The 15,577-nt window shown below is 37.2% G+C and overlaps 3 protein-coding genes across 7 annotated transcripts; 1 reads left to right on the top strand and 2 right to left on the bottom strand.

The window, feature by feature from the left end:
• The first annotated feature begins 370 nt into the window (after window positions 1–370).
• On the top strand, window positions 371–8,337 carry LOC107804419 (NADP-dependent malic enzyme, chloroplastic). Of its 5 annotated transcripts, XM_016628309.2 has the most exons (21): window positions 371–849; window positions 1,275–1,549; window positions 2,427–2,547; window positions 2,631–2,705; window positions 2,952–3,103; window positions 3,196–3,301; window positions 3,477–3,542; window positions 4,555–4,650; window positions 4,746–4,817; window positions 4,900–4,983; window positions 5,115–5,213; window positions 5,806–5,853; window positions 5,972–6,025; window positions 6,120–6,218; window positions 6,324–6,413; window positions 6,526–6,603; window positions 6,734–6,808; window positions 6,931–7,021; window positions 7,704–7,832; window positions 7,925–8,042; window positions 8,138–8,337. In XM_016628309.2, the coding sequence occupies exons 1-20, from the start codon at window positions 562–564 to the stop codon at window positions 8,011–8,013; spliced, it is 2,187 nt and encodes a 728-aa protein (XP_016483795.1). In that variant the 5' UTR covers window positions 371–561; the 3' UTR covers window positions 8,014–8,042; window positions 8,138–8,337. The 5 variants fall into 5 exon arrangements, with proteins under 5 accessions (XP_016483795.1, XP_016483794.1, XP_075097415.1 ...); XM_016628308.2 differs by having other exon boundaries at window positions 7,925–8,337; XM_075241314.1 differs by lacking the exon at window positions 5,806–5,853 and having other exon boundaries at window positions 5,115–5,233; window positions 5,947–6,025.
• A 719-nt stretch (window positions 8,338–9,056) lies between these two features.
• LOC142174566 (uncharacterized) lies at window positions 9,057–10,216 on the bottom strand. The gene is made up of 2 exons (XM_075240386.1): window positions 10,202–10,216; window positions 9,057–10,003 (listed from the first exon to the last, which is right to left on the bottom strand). The coding sequence occupies exons 1-2, from the start codon at window positions 10,214–10,216 to the stop codon at window positions 9,431–9,433; spliced, it is 588 nt and encodes a 195-aa protein (XP_075096487.1). The 3' UTR covers window positions 9,057–9,430.
• Window positions 9,057–14,573, bottom strand: LOC107804420 (transcription factor MYBS3). Its single transcript, XM_075240855.1, has 2 exons — window positions 14,067–14,573; window positions 9,057–10,557 (listed from the first exon to the last, which is right to left on the bottom strand). The coding sequence occupies exons 1-2, from the start codon at window positions 14,413–14,415 to the stop codon at window positions 10,334–10,336; spliced, it is 573 nt and encodes a 190-aa protein (XP_075096956.1). The 5' UTR covers window positions 14,416–14,573; the 3' UTR covers window positions 9,057–10,333.
• Window positions 14,574–15,577: the final 1,004 nt, after the last annotated feature.

Here is a 15,577-nt window from a genome sequence, read left to right as displayed (position 1 = left end):
CATATGCAATAAGAACAAAAAAAAAAGGAAGGAAGAAGGATAATATGAGATGGTTTAACCTAAACAATCCATTATTTAAAAGAGTTAACAAAAATAATATAATATTTTGAAAACTTCAAAAATAGAATAAAGTATTTTTGAGAAATATTTTAGTTCAAAAATTTAACTCGAAAAGTTGATGATCGTCATAGTAAATTTAAATAGAAGTATAAATTATTATTGGAAGTAACACTTTATTATTTTGTTACTCGCAATAAAAACACTTCAAAAATGTCCTTTCGGCATGAATGATATGGTGGAAGAAGAAATGAGGTAGCAATGTCATGTGACGCCCGCCTCTCTGAAATGTCAGGCCATGTAGGATGGTGCTATTATAGTAGAAGAGGAGTATTTTTGCATGTAGTGAACACCACCAGTATAAGGATTGATATATATGATTCTTTTCGTATAGCATAAGGATTTTTGACCCTTTTCCCTATAGTCTAACCAATCTTTGGCGATAATATTTAGGACCAAATATAGCACTCAAAATAAGCACGTAATAAAAAAAAGAAAAAGGGCATGAAAGGAACAAAATGTTATTACAGTGAAAAATTGGAAGGTCGCAAATGTCCATATCGGTTGAGCTACAAATGTCCTGATAAATTGCAGAATTGCGTGGACAAAGTATTAGGAGAGAGAGAGGAAGAGGAAGAAGAAGAAGAGAGAGAGAGAGCAGATCCACAAGAAAAACCCCTCACTCTCTCTTCTTTCTTTTCTCAATCCTCACTTCATTTCACAGCTAAACAAAAAGACTCTTATCTTTATACTTTTTTCACCATGTTCTCCTTGAACGGAAGCAGTTTTACGGTAATGTTAACTCAGATTCTGATTTCACCTCAGATTTCTTCTCCAGTCATACAAACTCATCTTCTTTTATCCCCCACACCCCTCCAAAAAAAATTGTCCTGATTAGTGGATAATTCTTGATTTTAGATTGTTTGGACCACACCCATTTTCATGTATTTCAACTTACGAAAATTCTATGGATATATGTTTTTCTTGTCCAAAAAAAAAAAAAAAAGAAGAAAAGGGGAAAAAAAAACTTGGCTTGATTTATGAACACTTCTTGATTCAGATTGATTTAGATCAGACCCATTTTTCTAGGTTAAATCCCATATTTAGAATTGAGCTAAAAATTTGTTCTTTGGCCAAATTTTGAGTTGCCATAAAAAAGAAGGAAAAAAAAACAACAACCAAGATCAGGTTATATAATAAAGTTTATTATTTTGCAGAACAATTCCCTATCTGGGGTTTCAAGATGTTTGACTCAGTCAAGCAGAAGAGGAGTTTCAGGTCCTATGGTAGTAGCAGCAGCTGTGAATTCAAATGGTAAACCAGGAGACAGAAATGTGAGTGTTTTGGTGGAGAATTCTATGAAGGAAAGTGCTGCTGCGCCGGTAGAGAAGGAGATTAAATCTACTGTGACAGGTGGAGTTGGTGATGTTTATGGTGAGGATAGTGCCACTGAAGATCAGTCCATCACCCCTTGGACTCTCTCTGTTGCTAGGTGATAACATTACATCTTTTGATTATGTTTCGATAATTACTATGCTTTGGTTATCAACTCAGGATTGGATGTGTTTTTAATTAGAAGAATCAACCTAAATAGCTGTTCACCCACCCGCTTAACAGCTTGTTTGAATGGTTGTTACCTCTTATATTGTACCTAACTGTTACTTTGAAAAGCTAAAAATATCGGAGGATGTATACTGTATGTAAGATCCATCTATAATACAGTCAAACCTCGCTGTAACAGCCATCCTTTATAACAAAACTTCACTATAACATCCAAATTTTCTTTGGTACCATTTTTTCATGTAATGTTATAATACAAGTTATCCATAACAACACTTTACTATAGCAGCCAAAAAATGTCGGAATAGACGAGGCTGCTATAGAGAGGTTTGACTGTATATGTATAACCGTGTATAATTAGTGTTTAATCTATAGGAAAAGTAAATAGTGAATTCGGCCGGCTATTTGCTTAAATATCCTTTTTAATTACTTGAATCAATCAATCAACTATGTGTCAATCTGAAACTGAATGGATGTCCATATAAATTCTGTGTATATTCTGTTATATTTGGACCCATTTCATTCCAATACATATTAGGGGTTGTCTAGTTTTAGAGGCAGTTCTACTATGATCTTAAAAATTATGAGCTTTAATCCAACTAGGCTTAAAATCTTTGTACACGCATGATCTTTGGATTTTTGTCATTCAATAATGGCACTTGCCATTTTCTTCTGTTCTTTTATTGTTAAATTAAAATCTATTGGTGAGGAAAAAATTAATATTTTTTTTATGTAACCGTTTTTGGTATTATTAGTCTTAAGAGCTAATGGCACTTATTCATTGAATAACTCTGTTCTTTTGCTTGCAGTGGTTACTCATTGTTGCGTAATCCACACTACAACAAAGGGCTTGCTTTCAGTGAGAAAGAGAGAGATTCCCACTACTTGCGTGGTCTTCTTCCTCCGGTCGTTGTTAACCATGACCTTCAGGTTGTGTATACTGCATTTTGCAGTCCTATGGTTTCTGTGTCTCCTTTCTTTTAACAACATTGTTGTGCCACCCCTTGTGACAGGTCAAGAAAATGATGAACAATCTCCGTCAGTATGAGGTACCACTGCAAAGATACATAGCCATGATGGATATTCAGGTAGTCAAACAAATGATTTTGCGGCTCTAAATACTTTCTGCAATTATGCTGTTCTTGCATCGGCTCCTTTAAGTTATACTACTAAGTTGTGGAGAACACAGATGATTAGGGTACAATAATCTTTGAAGTGTGATGACATTGAGAAATGTAAACCATTTCTTTGTTCAGCTCAACTCCAGACATCCTTCTGCACGTGTATGGATGGCTTCGTAATACTCTTGTTTGTTATTGTATGCATTTGTGCAGGAGATGAATGAAAGGCTTTACTACAAGCTTCTTATGGACAATGTTGAGGAGCTGCTTCCTATAGTTTACACTCCAACTGTAGGTGAAGCATGCCAGAAATATGGCAGCATCTTCAGGCGTCCTCAAGGTCTTTTTATCAGCTTGAAAGAAAAGTAAGCGATAGAAATTCACTAGATAGCTTCTCAAATTAATGGCTTGAGACCTTTTATTTCTTGTTAAACTAATCTGTGCTAACCTTTTGCAGAGGCAAAATTAATGAGGTATTAAAAAATTGGCCTGAGAGGAAAATTCAAGTTATTGTTGTTACTGATGGAGAACGAATTCTGGGCCTTGGTGACCTTGGTTGCCAGGTATAATGTGTATTCACTTTTTTGAAATTCCTAAAGCCATTTTTAGGGACAAAAAAATCCTGTCTGTTTAACTAATCCAGTTCTTTTCAGAACCTATAAATCATTTTCCATGTATACTGCAAATGTATTTCTCTGACATTGAAAACATATTATAACAATATTTATGTCTTACCAGGGAATGGGGATTCCAGTAGGCAAGCTCTCTTTATACACTGCTCTGGGAGGCATTCGTCCATCAGCTGTAAGTTTCTGTAGGATAGATGTAACAGTAGTTGGAATTGAGATGATACCCTTATTTCATAAATACTATTGTACTTATATGGAGTTTGGATAATTCACTTTATCACTCTATCCGCCAACACCTTGTCATACACTCGTATTTTGGGGTTAGTTGTTTAAGGTTGTGAACTCCTCCCAATTGATGTTTTGACAAATGAGCCTGCAATTTGAGAATGGATGTTTTAACTTTATAGTCTGAGCGGCTTCTGATCGTTTTGCAATCGTCACCTCACATAGCATACTGTAATAGCACTCCGCTGTATATGCTATGTGCGCATGGTGCTTAAAAATCATGTATTTCCTATGTCCCAATTTGTGGGACACTCTTACTATTTGGAGAGTCAAATTTTTTTTTCTTTGACAACAAAGAAAAGTTTAGGGCACAAAGTATCTCGCGTTCATGCAGGATCTGGGGAAGGACCGTCCCCCAAGGGGGGCGTGATGTAAGCAGCCTATTCTAACACAATGTTAGTGGTTCATTCCACGGCTCAAACCCATGAACTGCAGGTCATACGGAGACAACTTTACTGTAGCTCCAAGGCTCCCCTCCAAAAGAGGAACACAAGCCTGAAAGATTTGAACTCTCGCGGGGAAACCCCATGTACTTAGCAGGCACACACCTTAACCACCCAGCCAAAGAGACACTTCGAAAGGGCAGCACAGTCACAAGGCATCGCGCATTCACGCAGGTTCTGGTGAATGGCCGCACCCGAGGGGGTGTGATGTAGGCACACAAAAAGTATCTAATATTTCTAACAACAAAAATTGTAATTTATAATACTGTTTATTATCTAGTTTCTGAAAATATGAATTTTATATTAAAAATATTAAGGACCCTCGTACTCCAATCCATTCATTGAGACGGTGGGAGTACAAGGTTTATCAGTCACATAATCTTATCTGGTCGTTCTTTGCTTTGTCTGCCTATCAGATTAGATCAATTGAAAGCTTGACTATCCTCTCGTTCTTTTCAGTGCTTGCCCATTACCATTGATGTGGGTACAAACAACGAGGATTTGTTGAACGATGAATTTTACATTGGACTCAGGCAAAGAAGAGCTAGAGGACAGGTTCAGAAATTTATATTTGATCATGCTCACTTTGCACTATTCTATAGAAGATGGAGTATTTGCTTAATGTACTTTGTTTAATCGTCCATATTCAGGAATATGCCGAACTTTTTGATGAATTTATGTATGCTGTCAAGCAGAATTATGGGGAGAAAGTGCTCATTCAGGTAGACGTTCTCTGGCATAGTTGCAGATATGTGCAATTAAATATTTTAATTGATAATCTAACTTTGTTTCCCACATCTCTAGTTTGAAGACTTTGCAAATCATAATGCATTTGACCTCCTTGCAAAATACGGAACTAGCCACCTTGTTTTCAATGATGACATACAGGTAAGTCAAGGACTCATCAATTTGTCATTTTTCTTCTTTGTGGGGGGGCAGGAGTAGGAACTAGGAAGTGATGGTTTTTCTGTTTGTTACACGCATTCAATAGCAAACAAATTATCTTGTTTTTGTTCCAGGGAACGGCATCTGTGGTCCTCGCAGGGCTCATGGCATCATTGCAATTGGTTGGAGGAACCTTGGCTGAACATACATTCTTATTCCTTGGAGCAGGGGAGGTACAGCTATTACTTATACTGCAGAATTATCTTCTTCTTCACTTTGAACTGCAACTTCTTTTTTCGCATTTCATGGGAAAGAGTTTGCTTATTGGAGAACTGAATATTTGACTTACACAAAGCTAGCGTTTGGACATAGATTTGGTGGAAACTTGAAAAAAGAGTTTTTGAAGTTGTGTTGAAAAATAATTTTTGTAAGTTAAAGTTGTGTTTGGACATGCATTTTATTTGAATGAAACTTGAAATATTGTGAGTCGAAGAAAAAATTCACCCAAAAACTGCCCTAAACCAGTTTTTGGGAACTTGAAATTTTTGAATTTTTTTTTCTCAAAACATGATCATATTTCATAAACAAACAATGTTTTCAGATTTTTTTTTTGAAAAAATGAAGCCAAAATCTATGGTCAAACGGGAGCTAAAGCATTGTTTACTCCAAGACCAAAATGGGATTCTGTTCAAAGTTGCTCCGTGTGTTCCTGCTCTTAAGATTTTAGCAATTATTGAACAGCTGCTTGTATTTCTTCTGATTTGATCACCCTTTCTGCCTCTAAATGTTCATTTTTGTGTCCCATTCACCTTGTCGTCAATGCAGGCTGGAACAGGTATAGCAGAACTCATAGCTCTTGAAATGTCAAAGCAGGTAGAGTTAAAAGGAAACAATTCAGTTCTTTTTTATTTATTAGCTCTTCTGCTTCGAGTTTCAACTACGTTTAAAGTGAAGATGTTCGGCTAGCTTTACACTACTCTTTCTTGTGCAGACTGGAATCCCTCTGGAAGAGACTCGTAAGAAAATTTGGATGTTGGATTCTAAGGTACTAAAAACTCCTTTATCGGACTTTTTATTATTTTTATCATTTCCCACAGCTTGTATGATATTAAAGCATCTATATATCGTTCTCCCTCTAGGGGCTGATTGTTAATTCTCGCATGGAGTCGCTTCAACATTTTAAGAGGCCCTGGGCACATGAACACGAACCAGTAAAAGAACTGGTGAATGCTGTCAAGGTGGTATCTCTATTCCCTCATCCTCCTTGTTCTCTCTCTCTCTCCCCCTCTCTCTCTCTCACACACACTCACTCACTCACTCGCACAATTCTCTTTTTGTGCCAGTCAATTAAGCCAACAGTTTTGATTGGGTCTTCTGGAGCTGGGAGAACATTTACTAAAGAAGTTGTACAAGCTATGGCAACATTCAATGAGGTAAGAAAATTGATCCCTACTTGGATAAGATCATAAGAAAAGCTACATTCTGCAGTTAGTGTCACTAACATGTAAAAGGATAAACTAACGTTTTCAATGGTCTGTATGGCAGAAACCAATTATTTTTGCCCTCTCCAATCCAACGTCACAGTCTGAATGTACTGCTGAAGAAGCTTATTCCTGGAGTGAGGTAAGATAGTGGACACTCTACTTTTTCATGTTTAAACTTGGTCTTACAATGTCATTATTTCTCTCCCAGGTCCCATATGTTTTTGTTATTATTTTTTAAGTCTGTAATATTCTTTTCATGTCTCCTTCAGGGGCGGGCCATTTTTGCTAGCGGGAGTCCATTTGCCCCAGTTGAGTACAATGGGAAGGTCTACGCGTCCGGTCAGGTCAGAGATTTCAGAACCTTGACTACCTACCATTATTACCTTTTCCCCTTCTCGTTGAATCTCTTTATATTATCAGTACTTATGCAAGATACGTACTAAACTTCTCTCTTTACCTTGCCTAGGCAAATAATGCATATATCTTCCCTGGGTTTGGTTTAGGACTGATAATTTCCGGTGCAATTCGTGTCCACGATGACATGCTCCTGGCAGCCTGTAAGTTGTGGAAGTTTTTGTAGTTCAAGACTACTCCCTCCCTCCTTTCTAAAATATATGTAAATGAGGGAAAAGAGGACAACAGGAAAAAGGGAAACAAAAGCTGATGAACTTACGTGCAATGATCGTTCTTAATTTTTTTACCTTAATTTTTCTGGATGAAAGTTCTAAGCTGTATGTTTTTGATACAATTTACCTTAATCAACATCTTTCCAGCCTCTCCCCTAAGTTGTAGCAAAAAATTGGCAGCCAATACTTATTAAAAGAAAGGTGACAGCTAATAAATTCTTCTTAAATTGTCCATGGAAGTGCAAAGATAGGTTCACGTTTGCTGTTTGATAATGTCAAGTTGATCACTGTCTAGGTTTTGCATTCCGAACCCCGAATTTTACATGTTTCCATGAGATAGCTGTTTATGAAGGAATATTTTGCAATCAAACTCGCAAGGTCGTAGTTTTCTAGTAGTGCAGAACTTTCTCCGTATGCAGTCAAACATGGACAACAGAATCAACAGGATACCTCTTCCAAGCTTCATTTGTTCTTAAGTTTGAACTGACAAACCACAACAAACTTTCACTTTTGTTGTTGTCATCTTCACTTAAAACATTTAAAGGCACCAATTGTAGATTTTTCTTGCTTCATAAGGTTTTACATTAATCTCCAATTTTTTTCCTTGAAACAGCGGAAGCTTTAGCGGAGCAGGTTAGTCAAGAGAACTTTGAGAAGGGGCTCATATACCCGCCATTTACCAACATAAGAAAGATTTCAGCCAACATTGCTGCCAAAGTAGCAGCTAAGGCATATGAACTAGGTATATTTCTCCTGTTGAATCTTGTCGTTAGAAGATTTGCATGCTCACATCTAGCAGACCTGTTGAACTTTGTCCTTTTTGTTGCTTAATAGGTTTGGCCACTCGTCTACCAGAACCTGCGAACCTAGTAGCATATGCAGAGAGCTGTATGTACAGCCCCGCTTACCGCAGCTATCGTTGAGTCATAGAAGATATTTGTTGGTTCAAAAAGTTAGTCAGTCACTGTTCTTTTAAGATTAGTTAGTTATTAACGTCTTTTCTTTCTTTTTCTTTTATTCTCAAACTATCTCTGTTCATCCTGGCAGTGATATACAAGTGACTGAAAACGTACAGTAGCTTGCAGATGTTGTGTATTCATGAAATATTTCATTATGTTAGCGTGAAAATGTAGGGAGCTCTGCAGCCTAAAAGCTTAATAAGCCTCGTTAATTTTTCTTAGTTTGTTAGCGAAAATGTTTCCGGCTGATTATATAAAATATCAAATGCCATGTATCATTTGTTGCCAGTTGAACAAGTTTTGTTTAATGTGAGTTTGCATGGTAGGCTTGTGATGTTTTGCTAGATGCAACTACTGTCTATGGTCCAAAATTTTTTTCCATACCAAGAAATAAGGAGAGGAAAGATGAAACTTATAAGCATCTGGTCTCTGAATACTTCGCTGTGTGCAACAGCCTCCACCTTCACTAGGTAGGGATAAAGTGTGCGTACACTGTTACCCTCCAAAGTCCCCACTTTTGTGGGAATATATTGGTTTTTTTTTTTGTTGTACTTTTTCTTAGACCTCACTATAATCCGCTCCTTACCAAAAGAACCTTTGACCTTAACTATTGAAGGTGTTCCAATAATCTCACCACATCCCTCAAAGTGGTATAGTGTCCTACTGTCCGCATGAAGTAAAAGAAAAAGCCTATGAGGTATAGACAAGACATGTTGAGACACTCCTCCCTCTGAATTAGATTCAGACCTTTCTATGATCTAAAGATATATTCTCAGTTTCTAATTGTTGCGATGCGTAAATATAATACTAAAAGCAATCATAATGAAAATATTGGAGCAAACTTCAAATGCAAGCATAGTACTACTGCAAGCTTAAAGATGCATGGATAGTGCAACCTTATTTGGTCTCACTCTGTATTTTCCATTTAGTTCTCTATTGAACAAAGCTAAAGCAGTAATTTAAAGTATCAAGTGTTTATGACTATTATATTTAACATGAAGTGGTTAACAATTTAGACAGGATTTTACCATACTATACATGCAAAACATTAGACAATCAACTCTATAACCATAGCTAGCCAAATTGGAGATTCACCACGCCAAAGATATACTTATCCGTCGCCCCTCACACTTAACAGGATCAGTGGCCTCTTCTTATTTCTCCTCTTGAGAAAATAAAATCCACTATAAAGAAGCCAACAATTTACATCAAACTCCAGAGTCTTAGGTTTGTTAGACACCCCACTTCTATACAAGGGTAAAGAATGAACTCCAGCTTAATTCACCTACCGACTGCTCCCAGAGATTACCTAACCTATGTTACATAGAAGAGCAGGAGGAAAACACATAGTTACACCCTTAAAAGAAACAAAAGTAGAAGTTTAAACTGCTTGAATTGGAGCAGTTTCACCCTTGGTAATCTCTGCGGTTTTGACTGGTGTGCTCGCATGAAATGCTGATTGCCTTGATGGTTCTGCTGTTAGCTTAAGGGAAAGTGGCGAAGGCTCAATATGGCCGGAACCAGCGTCCGCTAAGGTAAGCTGGGACATGCCCACTAGTTCATCTACATTCACCGGTTCTTTGGGGACGGTTGGAATTGGCTTGAGGATCTGATGATGGGATGGTTCTGCTCCTCTATCTTCAGGCACAGGAACTGCATTTGATGGCCAGAAGGAATATGGAACTGGAATGTAAGCTGGGAAGAATGCTGGATATACTGAAGGAATCTCGTTGGTTGTGGTATTTGGTTTCGTTTCTTCAACAGGTTCACTTGGAGTGGTTTCCATGGATTCAAAATCTGACTTGAGAGAAAGATATAGGGAAGGGAGTGTATCTGCAAAATCAGTTTCTATTGCTTTTGTTGCAGGAGGTATTAAGTGTTCCTTATCACTTTCTATTGCTCTAGGTGGGAGCATAAATTGCTCTTCTGAAAGTGGATGGGAAGCATCGGTCCCCTGTTTAACATAACAAAATAGAGAACACAAAAGAAGATCAAACAGAAGTTAGAAGAACGGACTTTTCAGCAAAAGCCTCAGATAACAAAGCATGACATCTTAATCAGGAAGCTCAAGTTTCACGCTCTCTGAGACGGGAATAATGCTTTTTTCAAACGTTGTAAAATGTGATGGATAACCAAGTAACTAAGAGCAGACATGCTGCAACCACATGTCAGCTCACTTGTTGTGCCTGTGCATCTTGGGGTGGGGCATGCCTATAGGGTCACAATATGATCATTATACAAAGCTTAAGCTTGAGAAGCAAGACAAACCGTATCCGCAACAATGTCAAAAAGGCTGGATCTTCTCTGCAACAATGTCAAAAAGACTGGATCGTCTCTTTCTCCGAGTAGCATTACTCTGCCGAATAAAATACTTCTGTGCATGGCTAGCTACCTGGGTGGGAGTCCTTGATGTCACGAAGTTTCGAGATATACCCCGCCAGTCTCCTTTGCCTAATTTCTGTAAACCAAGCAGGAAAAGCCGGTGCTCTTCCTCTGTCCATGGAACACCTACAAACACATCGAAGAAGCAAGTTCACAACAAGCTTTCCTCTGTGCAGCTAAGTGATAAATTTGCCACACAGTTGGAGTTAATAATAAAACTCCCCAACTAACAAAAACGAGATCCAAAAAGGAAGAGAAAAGCCCAATTTATAAGATAAAGGTAAAAAAGGAACTTTCTACTCCTGAAAGCTATTGTTTAAGAAGACATGCCATTAGTTCTCAACCATCTCTACACAACTCTTAAGAAATTGAAGACTGCATTTTAGACACAGATTTAACTTTCTTTTCACTGCACCAAATCAAGAAGGTAGATGGCATCATTAGTTAAAAGGCCACATGCTATATCCAATCATTGGGGAGTGAGTTGAAGATGAATATTTGACAGATCGATGAGAAAATAATTGCAAGAGCACATCAGTTCTTTTAGCAGCCTCAGTCAAAGAGATAATGTAGGTATCATGGTACTGTTTAGACAGCATACAAAAAGCAATTGGTTCAATGGCTTGCTATAAAATTTATTTCTAAAGAACAACAACATAGCTGCTATAAGCACCACCAGTGGGAGAACATTCTGGGGTCTACCATGCGTTCAAGTTGATAATCTAGTTTTACTTTTTCCCTATAAAGGGGGATTGGAACTATAAGAGAAACTAAAACCTCCATTTTTAAGCTGCACCATCAGATCACAAACAAATACCAACTTGGCAATCCATTGTTTTCACATGCATAACAATAAGAGGACTAATGTCTTGATTAAGGTCAGATAATACGGACCAGCTCTTCAGTTCTCTTTTTCAGTAGTTAAACATCAGAACAGGGAAAGCTAGAAAAATATATAACACATAAATCTCATCGAGTGCATTTGTATTAAGTGCAAAAGATAGGTGCCTTTTCAATCAAATACAATAACCACACAAGAAGAAAGGTATCAATAAATACTTTCAACATCCACTTTTTTCTTGTTAACTGTTGTCTAATACCGAAATTGATGAATTTCCTGCAGTATCAAGCACTATAGACAAATTCACAGTTTTTGCTTAATTCCATCCCTACCGCTCCAAACATCTTCCATCTGAAGACGATACATTCATTAATATCTACAGCAGGAGGTAGTAAATCCTCATTTCCATACATTTTCAATCATCAAGAAGGAAAAAGATAGCCAAACATGACATCTCGATTTAATTAAGCTCCCCTAGAAGAGTCATTGACTGAGAGGGTGCGTCCATCCTCATGGCTAACTAGCAGATAATCGACGTTTGGAGTGTGATAAAGGTATGTAATCATACAATATATTGCGAATCATGAAATAGAGGATAACTAAAAGGTGGAGTAAAGATTTGCATTGAAGGCATGCCTTAAAAGAAGGAGAAAGCAAAAGAAAGGTTCTAAAGGAATTGCAATCAGACTTCCAAGAAGGCAGCTGGTCTTTACTCTTTGGGGCAATGTTATTAGAACTTTTGAGTTTGATTTAATTGGTCTACATGTTGAGATGATGACTATGACCTCAGAAATTCTAAGTCATAAGTTGACAAAAAGAAACTTCATGAAGGAACCAGTGAATATCTAAGTATAGGCACACAAGTCACCTACAACATGACAGAAACAGAGAACAAATTTTCAATGAAGAGGTAAAGGTTGCTCAGTTCTCAAAATACATAATTACATAGACGTGCAAATGCGAGAAGAGAAAAATTAAAGAGAATACGCCAGACGTTACCAAATAGTTCCCCAAGAAACATTTTTCTTTTTTCAAAAAAGGAGAAAGAAAAAGAAAGAGATCTTCCAGTAAATCACTTATTCTGAACTTTGATAGTAATTGGATTACCAAGTGTGCGTATCCAGCCAACTACTTAACTTTGACACTGACCACAAAAGAAACGGAATGCAACTTATACATATACTAAAAGTACTCCTGTATTAACTAATCGAAAACTCAACCACTTTTGTCAAAGGCTCATTTAAAGCATGCTTAAACCCTGAAGCTCAGAAAAGTTTGGGGAGGGCGCTTCGTCTCGCTTAAGCTACCTTCAGTGTAGGCAAGGCACTAAAGCATGCGCACCTATTGCCCATGAGTTCTATCTTGAATTAAGTGGTACTAAACAACAAATATAATCGCAAATAAGTGTATTACGTTTTAAGGAAAACAATATGAATGAATAGTTTAATTTTTTCTTCACCCTCTCTCTCTCTCTATATATATTTTTTCCATCACTGCACCTGTTTTCTTTACTGAAGGCCACACTTAAATTGCGCTTTGCGCTTAAGCCCCGATACACCTGGGAGCTTCTTAGAGCTTTTCGGCTCTGACATCACTGAATTCAACCAGCAATAACATGCAACAAACCCACGTTGACCTAAAAAGATTTCATCTCCTTAAGCTTAGAAACCCCAAAACCATTAAGAGGATCCCTCATAGGCTAACGGAATGGGTTGCTATTTCCTTATATAGCCACAGGTAATCCTTACCTTATGAACTAAATTTTGGGATTGGGTTAGGCTTAAGGTCCATTTTTCTTTAGATAGTATCAGAACCATCACACCCACTCTTATTCTTGGTTTACCCAACATTGGGACCTCATATTATGTTGCCCACACTCCAAATATTCAATCTTAGGGGTGTACCGGAGTGTTAGCGTGTCCCACATCCATTGAGGAAATGAGATGTTGTTCTCTTAAATAGTCTAAGGACAATTCTCACTTCATGAGTTAACTTTTAAGAATGAGTAGGCTCAAGATCTATTTTCTTTACAAAAATTGAATCAATTTTTTTTTTTTTATCTTTGTTGTAAAACAAACAACAAAAATACGAAGCTGACCAAACACATAACATAACAAGTTCGATTGTCTGAATCTTAAATGCTGTACAGTACTCAAAGAATTCATTATAGTCACATATCATGCACTATGTAGACCTAATCATCCTTCCTATCCAATTCAACTACGATGATGAGTCAAATAACTTCAAATACAAAGTGGGGATGCATATAATTGCACACGAGCAAAATCAACAAACATAAAACTCAAACCATTCTAATTTTCTACCCAAAAAAAGGAGGATAGAATAAGGAAAGAGGGGAAAATATGAAAAGTGACTTATTCACTATCATGCTAGTAGGTAAACCAAATCATCTTGCCTATTCAACTCAATTACCAGATGATAAGTCAAATAGGGTCAAAATGCAAAGAGGGCAAAACGTAAATTGTAAATCAACTAATCAATTAAGCCTCAATCAGAAACTAGTTAGAACAGTATCCATACTTCTCTATTCAGGCCTGTGCCTAGATTGGTTAGTCCCAAAAAACAAAAATCAATTAATCTTTAAAAATTCCTCATAATTGGACTAATTTTACTCTTGCTGCAACATTCTTTCTCTTTTATCATGTCGAAACCAGCTATATATAAGCCTCAAATATCAATTTCTTGGACCCTTTTTCATTTCAATACTCAATAATTTAAAGAATGACCAAAATCAACAACCCAAAAATTGAAAAAAACGAAAAATAGATCAAACCTTTTTTCCTTTCAAGTCGTCGATTAGCAGAAATAGAGGCATGCGTATTGGGGTCATCAGAGAGGTAACCATCAGGCAAATGAGGAACATCAGAAGAAGGGGAACCTGGCGGATTAGGCGAAGAAGAAGAATGATAAGAGTGAAGAGAAGATAAATTTCCCATGCTCGCACTTTTCTTCATGATCGAACCATCTGCAAGCCTCACACCAAATAGCCGTACCCCTCCACTTCCTCCTCCGCCGCCGCCGGAGGAACTACCGACACCGCCGGTGGGGGTGCCACCCCTGGTGGTGGGACAAGTCCGGGAATTGTGGCCATTGTTGTTGCAATGGGAACACCGCCGAGTCATGTTGAATTGACTCGGCGATTGGAGTTTTGGATAAGATTTTTTTTTTTTGATAATTATGATTAGGAGTTTAGTTTGAAGGGCGAAGGTTTATAAATGGTAGTGGTGGTGGATAAGAATATGCGAATAATAAGGTGGAGGGAGATAAAAGAGGTAAAGAATGACTCAGGTTTGTGGATGGGAGTGTAGAAGAAAAAAGAGGCTTTCTTTTGACTTTTTGGTTTTTGTTTTTAGCAAATTATGATTCATTAGTGCTAATGTGCTATGCATTGAATTTTGGTTTTTTTTGTTTCTCCTTCGCTGTTCGGAGATACCGTCGCAGAGGCGGGATAAGATATGCAGATAGCATTGGAGCCCGACTCTCTCGCATGTAGTATTGGAACTCGACTATATTCGGATTCACACTGCCTAAGATCCCATTTAAAAGAAAGGGAAGAGCTCAAACTCAAGACTTCCAAGAAGAGCAGATTCATTCACTGCACCATATCTTTTGACAGTAATTTTGAATTCACTTCAAAGACTGGTGCTACGATTGACTTTTTATTTTTGCTTAGAATTTAGAGGTATTGAGTTGCAGCACCATTTAAACTTGGGAATGAAAAACTTTTTAATAGAATACACCCTTACATATTGTGAACTAGTAGGCAAATACCCATTAAACCAAAAGAAAATAGAAATTTTGGATCTAATTACGAATTTTCATATATTTATTATTATAGTCCGTCGAGAAGTTTCTAGATGTATTTATTGTGAAATTTAAATTTTGTCGAACTAATGAATAGATATCAAATGGTGATACAAAAAATATGGATCTAATGACTGAGTTTTACGTTCATTATTATAGCCCTACGAACTTTTTATAAGAACTTATATAGCGATGATTCTAATAATTTTGTGCAAAAATGACACTCACAACTCGAGAAATAATTCAAAAATTTTAACTCAAAAAGTTTTTCACTAGAGAATTAGGAGTTAGTTCCTTCAATCACAAAATAACACTTCTGGCCCTACTGGATAACGTCCTTTTTTTTTTTACCATAACAACAACAACATACCTAATGTACGCAGACTTTACCCCTATTCCATGAAGGTAGAGAGACTGTTTCCGGAAGATGCTCGACTCAATAAAATAAAAAAAAAGTAATTATGGCAAAATAATTGCGGT

Source organism: Nicotiana tabacum, chromosome 20, assembly GCF_000715075.1.
Source record: "Nicotiana tabacum cultivar K326 chromosome 20, ASM71507v2, whole genome shotgun sequence".
Taxonomy (NCBI): Eukaryota; Viridiplantae; Streptophyta; class Magnoliopsida; order Solanales; family Solanaceae; genus Nicotiana; species Nicotiana tabacum.
The sequence above is the reverse complement of the archived record's forward strand: the minus strand, read 5'-3'. Positions and strand labels throughout refer to the sequence as shown.